Consider the following 14,690-nt stretch of genomic DNA (forward strand, 5'->3'; position numbering starts at 1 on the left):
TCCTTCTCCAGATCCAAAAAGTGTTTTAAACTTTTGAAATATTTTTCAAAACATGTCCAAACAAAATGTTTAACTTCTTTACATCATTAAAATAATTCTTTGACTTTCAAATAGTCAACATTTGAAGAAATAAATCATTTAAATACTAAAATATATTTAAATATAAATAATTACATGTTAAAATATATTTTCAAAATTCATAAATTTATGGGGGATTACAATATACCTCTCTTAAAAGAAGTTTTGTCCCGAAACTTGACACGAAACTGTCCCAAAACTGCACACTTTTACCAACTTTTTTTTTTTTCGAAGAAGAAAGTAAGTAGAATAAAGCACAATCAACAATAACACCTAGACATTGCCATAGCAAACCATTCTAAACACTAGACAAACCCAGCTTATACATTCTCAATCCAACTTCTATCTCTATCCTTAACATTAACATTCAAAAGCTATAAAATTCTACCTTTCACACTATGCTTTATATCCTGAACAGTTTTGCTACTAGTCACAATAGCACCATCCTAGTAAGCTGTATTTCGAACTCTCCAAATAGTGTAAACAGTAGCAGGTAGAGCAGCAAGCACCACTTTCTTCTGAAAGCTAGTCCCTCTGTATCTTCCTCTAATCCACCTACACATGTGGTGAACATTTCTATCACTCCATGAAACCCCCAGCCAGCACATAACCTGCACAATACATTGTCTGCTGTAATGACACTTAAACAGCAGATGGTTCACTGATTCAACCTGTTGACCACAGATAGCACACACATCATCATCACAAATTCCAAGCTTTTTCAGCCTATCCTTTGTTTTCAACCTATTTTGCAATCCTAGACATAGAATCATTCTATGCTTAGGTTGAGAGAATCTATTCCAGACATAAGCACTCCATGGTACTCTTATGTCATTGCCATTTATTGTTGTATAGTACTTCTTGATGCTAAAAGTTGTATCTTGCAACCACTGGTCACCTCCTAGCTTCACACTAGCAGATATATTTCCAAGCCCAACTAGCTGTAGCAGGAGCAACGTAGCTACTCCACTGGTGCTCCTTGATGTAGATCTCATTAACCCATTTGACCCACATATTATCTTGTTTTTTCGCTATACACTAAGCTAGCTTCCCCACTGCAGCAAGATTCCAATTCATAGTCACTACTACAAAAAAAGGCCTAGGAAACCGGTTGAAAATGGCCTAGGAAACCGGACTATAACACATCTCCATCTCACATGTGTCCTAGGTTAAGAGACCGGTTATAATGCCTGGTTTCTTTGTTTATTTGGGAGACCAGTTGACAAGTAAAACCGGTTTCTTAGTTAAGCCTATATATAATACATAAAGAGGTTAAGAGACCATTTAACATTCAAAACCTGTCTCCTTACCTTACCTTTAAAACCAGTTATTGAGCATAACCGGTTTCTTAGGTTTTGATACATATTTTTTTTAGAAATTAGAATGTTACAGTATACATACATAATTATCTTGTAACTACTCCTGTATTTGTGGCTCCTTTTATATACGTTCTTTTTTATAATAAAATATATTAAAATAGCTACAACAATATTATAAACAAAATTTCTACTTGCTTTATTCATCTTGTAAATAAAATTACTACATTTAAATTTATATCCAAAAACAATCTCTCACAGCATGTATTTCTTCCAATAATGTTTTTAAAACAAATTTTCTATAATCTAATGCTATCTACTAAAACTAAAATTCTATAATAATATAATAATATGTACAATTCAAACTTGATTGTCGTCTTCAATATCCATCGTCTTGTGTTTTGCTGTTTCAATATTTCACCCACATATCTCTTAGCTCGTCAATCATCTCTTGTGAATAAATGCTCAGAATCCCAAGAAAGTACTACAAAAAAATTCAGATAATTATAATTAGAACTAGGATATATATATTATATAAGATTTTTCTACAAAAACTCATAAAAAACAAATCAAACTAGGCATTGTGAAATCCAATTGCAACCAACCTAAAATTGCTTTCATTTCAATAACAAGCAAGTATGTTTTATTAACATAGCCAAAGATGTAACAAATGGTGCTTAAATAACACATTCTTTTTCCAAGTGTATGAACACCAAGAAGTCCAAATGAATGTAGAAAATAAGAGCAAAAATTGACAAAAGTTGATTTTTATCATTCAAGTATATTAACTGGCCAAGTTCAAATATTTGATACAAAATATCATTCAAGTATGCTATAAACATACTCCACCCATGTACACTTATGCGTTTTCAGCATCAGCTCTTGTCTTGAATTCCACATATGCATATTCTTTGGGAAGATTGACCTTTGTATACCATCATGTCAAAGTTAGCTACTGAAGGCACGAGTGCATAAGTTGACAACAGGCATTAATAAAACCTACAATGCGATCCATAGCAAGCTCAACATTTACTACTTCTCCGAAGTTGCCTGCCAGCAAAAGGAAAGTGAAACAAGTAAAGACACATAAGAAGGAAAGTCAAACAGGTCAAACAAAGAAGATATGCATCACATAGACTATATATAAAAAGACGAACATTACTCTAACCAGATTCATTTAGAAGCTAGTGGGAAAAAATGTAGACAGTAGGAGAATAACTAGGGAGTAAAGAAACAAAAAGGGAGGACAGAGAAGGGGGAGTCTAACTATATATAAACACAACTCCAGAGAAGCAGCTTATTCTCTTGGTCATATTAGTTAAACTACTGCTCTAGCTCAATCACCTCGAAGTTCCAGTCTCTGACTTGGTCCCTTCTAACATCACGGCTCCTAATTAGTCGTGGAGTGCCTGAAATATCAACACAGTTTGATAAATTCGGCTACAGAGTCATTTTAGATGATGACATGACTGACTTTCCCCGAGGAGGAGGAACAGAAAGCTTCCCGATCAAGCAGTTAGCCATAGCTGAACATCCCCCATCATTGTCTGAGCTAGAGACGGAGTAACTTCTGAATGAATGTGATGGAATTTCTACGCCATGGCGCACAAGACAAGCGGGACTCATATTCAATCTTGGACCAGTCTGTACTTAGCCTGCTGATAAAGAAGAAAAATACTGATTATGAACAAGCACAAGAGGCTAGCTTAATGACAAAATGGATTGAAGGAAAAGGTTGGCATTATTATTAACCCAAAAGGGTATTTATAGTACATCATATAAAATCTAACTTAAGTAAAACTAGGAAAACATATCCAACTAGGAAAACATATCCTAAACCAAATATAATACTAAAAAATATTATCTCTCGATAAACACTTTTAGATATGTCTAGATAAACACTTCTTGATAGATAGATTTAGTAAATACTCCTAAATCTATCCTAATACTTAACAAGAAACAATCAAACTTCAAAGAATTCAAAAGTGATGCTATACAAAAAAAGCAGTTGAGAGAAGTCTGGATCATCATGCAACTTCATGAAAAAGGAGGTAACAAGCAATCTCAGAGTACAAATGCCCAAGTCAATATGCTTCTCATCTGTCAGAATTCAGAAACAACAGGAAACATAAGTCAATGAGCTTGCAACCACTCTTTTGGCCATAAAAGAAGCACCACCCTAAATCCAGCAAAAATATATATCGAGGCCAAGTCAAGCAAGGGATCACTGCCAGTCTATGTTGCTCTCATTCTTCATTACATGACTAATGTATCATCATATAAGAAAATATTAACCTTTCAAAGAAACTGATTGAAGGCAACAAATTCTGCAATTACATCAATTTGTTCATATCAGAATAGTATAATATAGTTATAACCCTTCATGATCATCATCAAAGTATATAAAATTTTATAACTTTATGCATATACAAGCAGAATTTCGATCCAAACTAAAGAGTTATTTACCTTCAAAGCTGCCTTGCTTGTTTCAAAGGAGTTGAAAAGATTGCTGAAATTTCGAAACAACATATATAATCAGTTATTATATTCCCAGAGCAACAGCAACAACGAAATCAACATTTATAACAATTCTAAATCATATAATCTAATATATAAACACCCATAACAACTGAAATTGCAATTTATTTTCCAATCCTCATGAAATTGATAAACCCTAATCTATAAAGTAAAACAAGAAATCAAGCAAATTAAGTAGATTACGATGTACCTAGTCATGAGTCACGACTCTTAAAACTTTTCCGTCCACCGTCGTCCACCAAGGCACCAATTCCGACCACTTCTGCAACTGCAGGTCGGCGACAGCGAGTCTGGAAGGCACAACACGTCAACATCCAGTGGCAATTATGCGATATGAAGGCACGAACAACCAGGCAACAGCAGGAGTTCCGAGAGTCCGAGTCCACAAAGCCGCCGCTAGTGAGGCCGTATGACTGGAGGGAGAAGTGAAGGTCTGAGATTTTATGAGAGAGAAAGGGAGAAGGTTTGCGAGGTGGTGAGGTGAGAGAAAAGAAAGTTGAGAGTGAAAACTGAAAAAAAATTGTGCATCAACTGTTTAAAATGTTTTTATTTTTTTTTATTGCTGGAGCGTGTTAGCAGGTAAATCAGCCACTAACTTAAAAAGATATTAAATTTAAAAATTAAAATATTTCAAGGAAACCGGTTTTACTTAGAAATAGTCTCCTATCTCACAACAAGAATATATACGTACATTATAAGATTATATTGAAAAAAAATTGAATTAAAAATTAAAAATATTTCAAGGAAACCGGTTTTACATAGAAGTAGTCTCTTATTTCACGATAACTTTTTTTATTAAGTAAAATAATTCAACTTAAGAGACCGATTTTGGATAATCAACGGTTTTCTATATCTAAGAAATGGGTTAGTAATCTCAACCAGTCTCTTATGGGTAGTCTCTTTGGCCTTTTTTGTAGTAGTGAGTACTCCTCAATCCAAGACCCCTAGCAGCCTTAGACTTAAATAAATTATCCCATTTAACAGCACCAGGTTTATTATCATTATGTGTACCACTCCATAGAAAGCACCTGCAGATTCTGTTAACTTCATTAAGCACACTTCTTGGAATGAGAAATAATTGCCCCCAGTAAGTGTGTATGCTCATCAACACACTATTCACCAATTGACACCTTGCAGCAAAAGACATGTCTGGTACTCCAGACTCTGATCCTAGTGATCATTTGATCAATCATAGATTGGCAGTCACTAGCCTTCAGCTTAGTTGTGGCAATTGGAACCCCCAAGTACTTGAAGGGCAATCTACCATTATGAAACCCACTAACATCAGTAACTCTCTGAATATCCTCATCACACATCCCAGCATAATAAACTTCAGATTTACTTCTATTAACCTCCAAACCAGAGACATTAGAAAACATTTGAAAACCTTGCAAGAGTGTATTGATAGACCTAAAGTATCCATTACAAAATAAAAGTAGATCATCAACAAAGCATAGATGAGCCAGTTTAAGCTCTTTGCATCTAGCATAGTATTTAAACCCCTCTTGTTCACCAATGTAGTCTATCACTCTAGCCAAGTAATCCATACAGAGTGCAAAAGGAGTGTCTCAACCCCCTCTGAGCTCCAAATAATTCAGAGAGAGACCCATTCACCATGATTGAAAACTTGGGGGTTGTCACATAAGTCATAATTTGTTGTACAAAATCAGTAGGAAAGCCCACACCTTCCAACATTTGCTGAAGGAATTGCCAATTAAGAGTATCATAGGCCTTCTTGAGATCTAGCTTCATCATGCAGCATGCTCTAGTAGCTTTCCTATTGTAAAATTCACCAGATCTTGACACAACATGACATTATGTAATATACTTTTGCCAGCTAGAAAAGCTCCTTGACTATAAGACACTATATCAGGCAAGATTTTATTGAGTTTCTCACTAATCAGCTTAGTGATACATTTATAAAGTACTGAACAACATCAATGGGCCTGAATTCGGTAACACTACTAGGGCAAGTAGCTTTAGGAACTAAAGTTAAGGTAGTGATGTTGATTACCTTTAACAATTTTCCTGTTTTAAAGAAATCAAGGATGGCCTCTAAAACATCATCACCAACAATCTCCCAGCATTTTTTTGTAGAGACAACTATTAAACCCATATGCCCCTGGAGCCTTATCATCAAGAATACTAAACATGACTCTTCTCACATCCTCTTTGGTAACAGGACTCTGAAGGATCCTCCTGTGCTCCTCATTAATACACTTTTCGCTGCTCATCATAGTACTCAAGACTACTTGCTGCTACTCTTTTCCAGTGAAAAGAGTCTTGTAGTATTCCAAGAATGCTGCTGAAAGCAGCTCATGAGAGTTCACCCACTCACCTGCATCATTGTGGATAGCATGAACTCTATTCTGCCTTCTTCTTGCTCTGATGGCTTGGTAGAAAATTTCAGTATTTTCATCACCACCTTTAAGCCAAGTCAATTTAGCTTGTTGTTGCAACATGGTCTGAACACTCCTCTTAGCCCTCTGCACCTTCTCCATAGCTACTCTCTCCTGAGCTATAAACTCCATACTTCTAGGATTTTCATGTAATGCATCTTGAACCTTTGTAAGTTCTTCTATAGCTTTTGTAAGTTCAACCTCAGCCTCACCAAAACCCTGTTTCTTCAATTCCCTTAGAGCACCCCTGACCCTCTTCAGCTTCTCAACCACTTTGAACATAGGACACCCCAGCACAAGTTGACTCCAAACATCCTTCACAGCATCCATCATAGTAGTGTAGTGACACCACATGTTACAAAACTTGAAAGGTCTTTTGTCATAGGCACATCATACACACTTAAAAGCACAGGAGTATGATCAAAATTACCTTGAGGTAAGAATGCCACTATTGCCTGATCATAACTGTCAAGCCACATAGAGTTAGTTATGACCCTATCTATCCTTGAAAACACCCTGGCTGAACCCTCTTGCTTATTACTCCAAGTGAAATATCTACCTGAAGCCTTGACATCACTAAGACCACATTCATTCATGCACTCTAGCATTGGCCTAATTTCAGACACCCTTACAGAGCTACCAATCCTATCCTCTACACTAGATAGAACATTAAAGCCCCCCATTAACACCCAACCACCATCAGCCTTCCTTTTAATCTCCTTGATACCCTCCCACAAAGGTGCCCTACTATGCAGGTCATGAAACACATACACAAATGTACACAAAAATCCCCTCCCACCTTGAGTAGGCTTAACCTCACAATGTATAAATTGACTATTAATAGTCAAGATGCTCACATGAAAAGCACCTGGACACCAACCAAGGATTATCCTACCCAGATTAGGAGACTTCACCCTAGTCTCCAGGAGACTGAACAGCTTAATATTATGAGAATGAATGAATGTTCTCACCTCAATCTGCTTAGCCTTGCTGTTCAATCCCCTGACATTCCATGATAGTATACTATCCATTGGGTATAGGGGTTGTCAGCCCCTGCCCCTTATCCACCATTTCCTCCTCTGGTTGTTGTTCAGTTGCCACCCTTGTATTTACACTCTCATCATTTGCCTTGTTCCCCACTTCATCCTCTTTATTCTCCTCAACATCTTCTAGCAGTGCATTAAAAGAATTATGAACAAGCACCTCAGGTAGCTTATCAACAGGGGCTACACCATTACCTACCTGCTGAAACCCCTCATTATCAACCCTCACTGGCTTCTTTTGCACCCATTTCTTCATTTGTGCTCCTTTCCTACACTCTTCTTCACCATGACCTATCCCCTCACACTTGTGACATAGAGTAGGCCGCCACTCATACTCAACCCTTTGTTCCACCACTCTTCCATAATCATTACAAAATAGAATAGTATCAGGGAGCCGTTGCTGAAGCTGGGGTTCAACCATTACCCTTGCATACTGCAATCTGTCTTTTGATATAGTCGCCTTATCCATTTGGACAGCATGTCCTACTAACCCTGCAATCTTAAAAAGACTCTTCTCACCATAATATTTCAATGCTAGGTCAGGTAGCTTAATCCATATAGGAACCTTCTGTATACTAGACTTATCAAATAGCATATCAGGATCCCACATACGAGTTATCAATGGTTTTTGATCAAAAAACTGAAATCCTTCAGTAGTTACCTTCAGACAGGACTCTATAGAATCAAATCTCACAATAAACATACCGTTCCCTACCATGGCTGTTTTTGCAATCCTTAGATAATCCCAAATACGCCTAAAAAACCATCCATCACATTAAACAGTGGATTTGCACCCAAAACATAACATACAACAGCAGAAGACCAGTATTCAACCTCCTCTTGAATATTCTCAAACTCTATCATAACTATCGAAGTTTCAGTTCTCACCTGATTAGCTTCCTGTTGCTCCACATCAGCAGCCCACGACATTCATCTAGCCATTGCAGGCTTCTTGGCACCACTGGTTATTACTTCCATCCATTCCGAGAGAATACTCTGCTCTTGAGATTGCTTCTCTTCCACCTATATTGAAGTTGGAACCACCTTATTCAACTCTTCAACCTATGTTTCCTCCATAATCACCTTCTCTGGAATAGGACTTGGTATTTGAAGCGCACCAACACCAGTAACTTCATCAACTGATTTGGTCTTTCTTACCGGCGAGGACGATGGTCCCGTGGCCTTACCCTTTCCTTTCTGAGCACTCTTCTTAGCTCTCCCTCTTGCCATGGCACCAACGTGCATACGACGGAGGAGAAGAACGAAAAAACCGTGCCAAGTTACTGTTCCATTGGTTCCTAGAGAGAAGGTAGAGTTTCTCTCTCTAGGTTTCTTCTAACCTAAAGATTTTCCACTTTTACCAACTTTAAAACCAATTGTGTTACTCATAAACATATTTCCATGCGGAGAATCTATTTATTTTGTAAGAATATGTGCAAACTACCAAAATAAGCATAAAAATGCATATAAATACCATAAAATAGGTAAAAAGTGCGAAATTCTATCGCATTCTACCCCCTTAAAGAAAACGAGTTACTCCCTCATAACTCACCTCAAGGAATAATTCTGGATACTTTTTCTTCATTTCGTCTTCGGCTTCGCACGTTGCCTCTTCAGACTCATGGTTAGAGGGAATGATTGGACTTTGCACTAGTAGAAAAAAACGCAAGGGCTGCGGTTTTTGGGCTAACCGCATCCCTTGAGAAGCCCTAAAAAGAAATAAATCCCCTATCCTTTGTTGACTCCCATTTCTCTCTCTTTATCCTCCCATTGACCCATCCCCCCTTTTTCGTCTATCACCACTCACCCCCATTTTAATTTCTCTCTCTCTGATTCACCTTAAGTCATCCTTCGTCGGCATTCCTTCCGACGGTCGAAATTTCTCTCTCTCCTGTGTTGTTTCTCTGTCTCCTTGATCTTCGTGTTGCTGCTGCTGTTGCTTTGCGTCGTTGCTCGACACTCCATCGTCGCTGTTGTTGCCACCGTCTTTGATGCTGTCGGCGTCCTCCTCTTCCTTCATTGGCTACATGTTGATGTTGTGTTGTTGTCGTTGTTCTAATCTGCGTCGTTGTCTGTGCTTGCATCCACTTCTCGTGTTTTCCTCTACTCTCGCTAGCTGTTGATGTTACCACTGTGGTTTTGCTCCTCCCTCCTATTGCACTACCGTTACTTGTAGCCGATGATGTTGCTGCCACCGAACTACCTCTCTTGTTGGTAGTACTCACTTCCCAGTCTTTTGTAGGAACGTAAACTGGTAATAATTATAATTAACTTATCTGATAACCGTGGCGTGATATGATCACTACCCTAAAGTTGAATTTGCTTCGTAACAACACACACACTCTCAGCAATCAACCTCCAGGGATACACGGTTTCTGCATTTTCGTTGTTGACAAAAAACCAGATTGAGAACGATCTTGAATATTGCCCAGAATTATAGAGGAGAAAGAAAAGCAATGAGAAGAAGAGATTTTGTTTTGTCTACGTCCCAATGAAACAAAAAACGCCCATATTTATAGAGAGAGGAAACCAGAACGAGATCAGAAGAAGGCTGAAATCATGGAAAAAACGGTCATTTAGTGGGGAGAATCATGGGAGCAGTTATGGCCAGAAATTAGGAAAAACCAAAAACATTAAGGGAGAGATTAGGGGAAAAATGGTAACTTGACACTGAATAAAATGATCATTAATGCTGGCAAAATAATGACCAAAAAATATAGTTAAGTTAAGTTTATTCCCCAAAGCCCAAAGCCCTTGCCCGGTCTGGGCGGACGGCGTGCGCGTGTGGTAACTTAAATTACCACATACCCACTAAAGCCTCATTACTACACAACTTAAAGGATAGAGGAAGAGTAATGGTTATAAACCTTACACTTCCCTTTTATTCTTTCAATGTGGGACAAATGACTCTTCATATTCTTTTGAAGCAAACTTTCAGTTTCTAAGAAATGGTCTTATAAACTCCAACAATCCCCCACATGAGTCAAAAGAAGAAAATAGAAAGAAATAGGGCTGAAAAAAGATGATATGGACAATGGATACTAAGTTTTGAAGTATCAATGTCTTATGGACTTGAATTGACACTCATTGCATACAAATATGTATTACTATCGTAAGAGGTAGATTTCTCTTTGAAGCTTCCATAAAGTTAGCAAAGCATAGTTGCGCACTTAACCTTTTTCAAATCAAGAAATGTTCTCGCAATTGTAATATCAGTGCCCCGCAATTAGCCTGGTTCTCATGAATGCTCTAGAGAGCCTAAGCCTTCGGACACTCATAGAGGATTGGGCATAATCCCCCACATTCACATAGGTAAGTTCATCAAGTTTGTACTGTCACAAATAACCTCAAATAAGGCTCTGAACTTATCAAGAGCTTTATGCTCAACCTTACACATATACCAGTAGGTTAAAACAAAATACTACATCACTTTTATTAATAGGAATGATAGAAGTATACAATAACTTGAGTTCTTTTGTTAATTCGTCTGACCCTTTGAAATTAGCAATTCTTAAGAAGGGTATCCATCATAATTCACTCCACAATAGGATTTAAACCATATGAATATAATCAAATAGATCAAACTTATTTAATATTTTCTCAATATAATGAGATTGGTTTAAAGATATCCCATATGAAGTTCTAGTAATCTTTATTCCAAAAATAACATCAGGCTCTCCTAAATCCTTCATCTCAAAACAAGAATTTAGGAAACTCTTAGTTGCAATAACTACGTCTATATTGGCCCCAAAGATCAACATATTATCCACATATAGACATATGAAAACACAACGAAGCTCATCAAATTTGAAATAAACACAAGCATCAGAATCATTTACCAAAAAACCATTTGAAGTAATAGTTTGATGAAATTTATCATACCATTGTTTTGGTGCTTGTTTTAAACCATACAAAGATCTAATAAGCTTGCATACCTTGTCCTCTTGACTAGGAACCTCACATCCTTCAGGTTTCTTCATATAGATCTCCTCATTTAACTCACCATTCAAAAATGCAATTTTCACATCCATTTGATGCACAATTAAATCATGAATAGATGCAAATGCAATTAGTGCTCTAATGGTGGCTACCTTGGTCATAGGAGAATATGTATCAAAGAAGTCTAAACCTTTCTTTTGGCCATGCCCTATAACTATAAATCTAGCCTTATACTTGTCTAAGGACCCATCAGGCTTGTATTCTTTGTAAAAATCCACCTACTACTTAGGGCCTTACAACCTACGAAGATCTGACAAAATCCAAGTATTATTACTCATAATAGACTCTATTTCACTGTTAATAGCCTCTAACTAAAAACTTGAGTCTACCGATCTCATGGCCTCAGCATATGTTCTCAGATTCTCTTCCAATACAAACACATCGACATCTTGCTCATCTAAGCACTCTTTCTCATCTAGAAAGATAGTTATGAAATCAGGTCCGAAACTAGACTCAATTCTAGCTCTCTTACTCCTTCTAGGTTCTAAGGTCTCACTAGAAGATGCAATGTCACGGTGCAAAGTAGAAGAAGATGCAGCAGACAAGCATGATTGTAAACTAACTTTCATAGGAAAAACATGCTCAAAAAATTTAACATCTTTTGACTCTCTAATAGGACCAAAGCCAGATATATCCTTAAGAGTGAGTCTATATGCATCACTGTTAGAAGCATAACCAATAAAGATTCCATCTACCGTCTTAGGTCCAATCTTATTCCTTTGGAAGTCAGGAATTCCTATCTTCCCCCAAACACCCCCACACTTTGAGGTAACCCAAATAAGGATTGAAGCCTTTCCATAATTCATGGGGAGTCTTATATAACTTCTTATGGGGAACTCGGTTTAGAACATAGCAAGCAAAAAGGATAGCCTCACCCCCACATGTTAGTAGACACACCTGAACTTATAAGCATTGCATTCATCATATCTTTAAGAGTTCTATTTTTACCACTCATCTATTCCATTCTGTTCTGAGGTATAAGGAGTTGTAACCTCATGAATAATTCCATTAGACTTACAAAAGTTCTTAAGGGAAATTCCATCATATTCTCCACCCCTATCCGATCTCACCCTGTTAATCTTAAGGTCCAATTGGTTTTCAACTTCGGCTTTATAGATTAGAAATTTCTGTTTTGCCTCATCCTTAGAACTCAATAAATAAACCTTAGTATAATGTGAAAAGTCAGCAACAAAAGTTATGTAATACTTCTTTCCTCCCCTACTCATGGAATTCTTAAAGTCACCTAAGTCACTATGGATTAACTCTAATAAAGTAGAGGAACGGGACACATTTTTGTTGAATGCTTTCTTAGGATGCTTAGATTCCATACACACTTCAAATTTATCAAAAGAAGTATTATATTGCTAAAGTCAGGAATAAGACTAAGATGTTTTAGCCTTTTAATGGATGCAACATTCACATGACCTAGTCTAGAATGCCATAAAGAAACAGACTCAACAATATAAATGGAAGCAGTAGAGTTCTTATTATCAATAACAACATCCGAAACAAAAAGTCCAGCATTACAAAAGCCTTTACCCAGAAAAACACCATTTCTGGTTAATACAAGTTTATCAGATTCAAAAGCTAACTTGATCTCAGTTTTGTTTAAAAGAGAACAAGAAATAATATTTCTCCGGATGTTAGGAACATGGAAAACATTCTGCAAAGCAATGGGTTTCCCGAAAGTCAATTTCAGGAATACCTTTCTTTTGCCTAGAACACTCACAGTGCTTGAATTACCCATGAAGACGCATTCTTCTTCTGAAACTTTGTTGTAGTCATGGAGTATTTCCTTGTTAGCATAGATGTGACGGGTTGCACCAGTGTCCATGATCCATTCAGAAACATGGCTTACCAAATTAACCTCGGACACCACAGCAGCAATGAAGTCATCTTTAATAAGGTTGGCTTGAGCTTTGCTATCTTTTTCTTTGTTTGGAGCTTCCTTTATTTAACGGAAATCCTTGGCACTATGCCCATACTTACCACAAACGAAGCAACTTCCCTTAATTTACCTTTTCCCTTGAAGTTGTTATAGTTTTGCCTTGTACCATGGAACTGATTTGAACCTTTACCTTTTGGTCCTTCACCTGCAACAACCTTATTTTCAACAAGATTAGCAGAAGAATAAGAATGATCAACTGATTTCCCTTTGATTTGGATATGATTCTGCTCCTCAATCTTATTGTGGGAAACTAATTTCTGAAGGGTAAAGTCTTTCTACCTATGTTTTAAGGAATGAACAAAAGTCTCCCAAGAAGAAGGTGATTTCTCAAGTAAATAGTTAGCTTGGAAAAGATCAAGAATAGTCATACCCTCAACCACAATATCAGCACATAAATATTCATACTCATGAACTTGATCTAGCATAGGTTTATCATCAAACATAGTAAACTTCAACCAACGACTACAAGCATATTTCTTAGTCCCAAAATCATCAGACCCATACTTAGTATTCAAAGCATCCCAAAAATCCTTACTATTTTTAGACTTACTATAAATCATATAAAGGACAGAAGTCATATAATGCAGTAACATCCCACGATAAGTCTTATTGTCTTTCACAAATTCCCTAATAGAATTCTCAGGAGCAGCAACAGCTAATAAACAGTAATCAACCCCAATCTGACGCAAGAAATATTCCATCTTATCATACCACATCTTATAATTTTTCCTATCAAACGGTTCTAACTTAGACATATCAGGGACGAACGGATTGGTAATAGGGACATCATTAAAAATACGCACATTATCATCAGGAATTTCACCGGCAATCGTTCCGTAAAATAGATACAGAAATGAAATTCAACTATAAAATGTAGGAATTAAACTGGTAACAATTATAATTAACTTATTTGATAACCGTGGCATGATATGATCAATGTCCTAAAGTTGAATTTGCCTCGTAACAGCACATAGCCTCTCAGTAATCAACCTCCAGGGATACACAGTTTATGCGGTTCAGGTGTTGACAGAAAAGCTGATGAGAATGATCTTAAATATTGGCTCGAATTATAAAGGAGAAAGAAAAGCAAAGGGAAGAAGAGATTATGTTTTTTCTATGTCCCAGTGAAACAAAATACGCCATTATTTATAGAGAGGAAACCATAACGAGATCAGATTAGGTTGAAATCATGGGGAAAACAGTAATTTAGTGGGGAGGATCATGGTAGCAGTTTTGGCTAGAAATTAGGGAAAATCTAAAACATTAAGGGAGAGATTAGGGGAAAAAAGGTAACTTAACACTGAATAAAACGATCATTAATGCTGACAAAATATTGACCCAAAAAGATACTTAAGTTAAGTTTATTCCC

At 36.9% G+C, this 14,690-nt stretch overlaps 2 protein-coding genes and 1 pseudogene across 2 annotated transcripts; all 3 read right to left on the bottom strand.

Annotated features, from left to right (window-relative positions):
- Window positions 1-524: 524 nt before the first annotated feature.
- Window positions 525-1,073, bottom strand: LOC104907494 (uncharacterized). Its single transcript, XM_010696430.1, has one exon. The coding sequence runs from the start codon at window positions 1,071-1,073 to the stop codon at window positions 525-527; it is 549 nt and encodes a 182-aa protein (XP_010694732.1).
- A 1,644-nt stretch (window positions 1,074-2,717) lies between these two features.
- On the bottom strand, window positions 2,718-3,020 carry LOC104907493 (uncharacterized; annotated as a pseudogene).
- Window positions 3,021-6,660: 3,640 nt separating this feature from the next.
- LOC104907492 (uncharacterized) lies at window positions 6,661-8,304 on the bottom strand. Its single transcript, XM_010696428.1, has 3 exons — window positions 8,185-8,304; window positions 7,356-8,035; window positions 6,661-7,261 (listed from the first exon to the last, which is right to left on the bottom strand). The coding sequence occupies exons 1-3, from the start codon at window positions 8,302-8,304 to the stop codon at window positions 6,661-6,663; spliced, it is 1,401 nt and encodes a 466-aa protein (XP_010694730.1).
- Between the last annotated feature and the right edge of the window lie 6,386 nt (window positions 8,305-14,690).

Source organism: Beta vulgaris, chromosome 4 (genome assembly GCF_026745355.1).
Source record: "Beta vulgaris subsp. vulgaris cultivar EL10 chromosome 4, EL10.2, whole genome shotgun sequence".
Classification (NCBI taxonomy): Eukaryota; Viridiplantae; Streptophyta; class Magnoliopsida; order Caryophyllales; family Amaranthaceae; genus Beta; species Beta vulgaris.

Excerpts from the sequence above, each read along its gene's own strand:
- LOC104907494 (XM_010696430.1), bottom strand. The coding sequence starts at position 1,073 with ATGAGATCTACATCAAGGAGCACCAGTGGAGTAGCTACGTTGCTCCTG.
- LOC104907492 (XM_010696428.1), bottom strand. The coding sequence starts at position 8,304 with ATGTCGTGGGCTGCTGATGTGGAGCAACAGGAAGCTAATCAGGTGAGA. Across the intron at positions 8,036-8,184 it reads AATACTGGTCTTCTGCTGTT|GTAACTACTGAAGGATTTCA; the intron begins GTATGTTATGTT and ends TCCTGTCTGAAG. Across the intron at positions 7,262-7,355 it reads ACCCCTATACCCAATGGATA|TCTCCTGGAGACTAGGGTGA; the intron begins GTATACTATCAT and ends TAAGCTGTTCAG.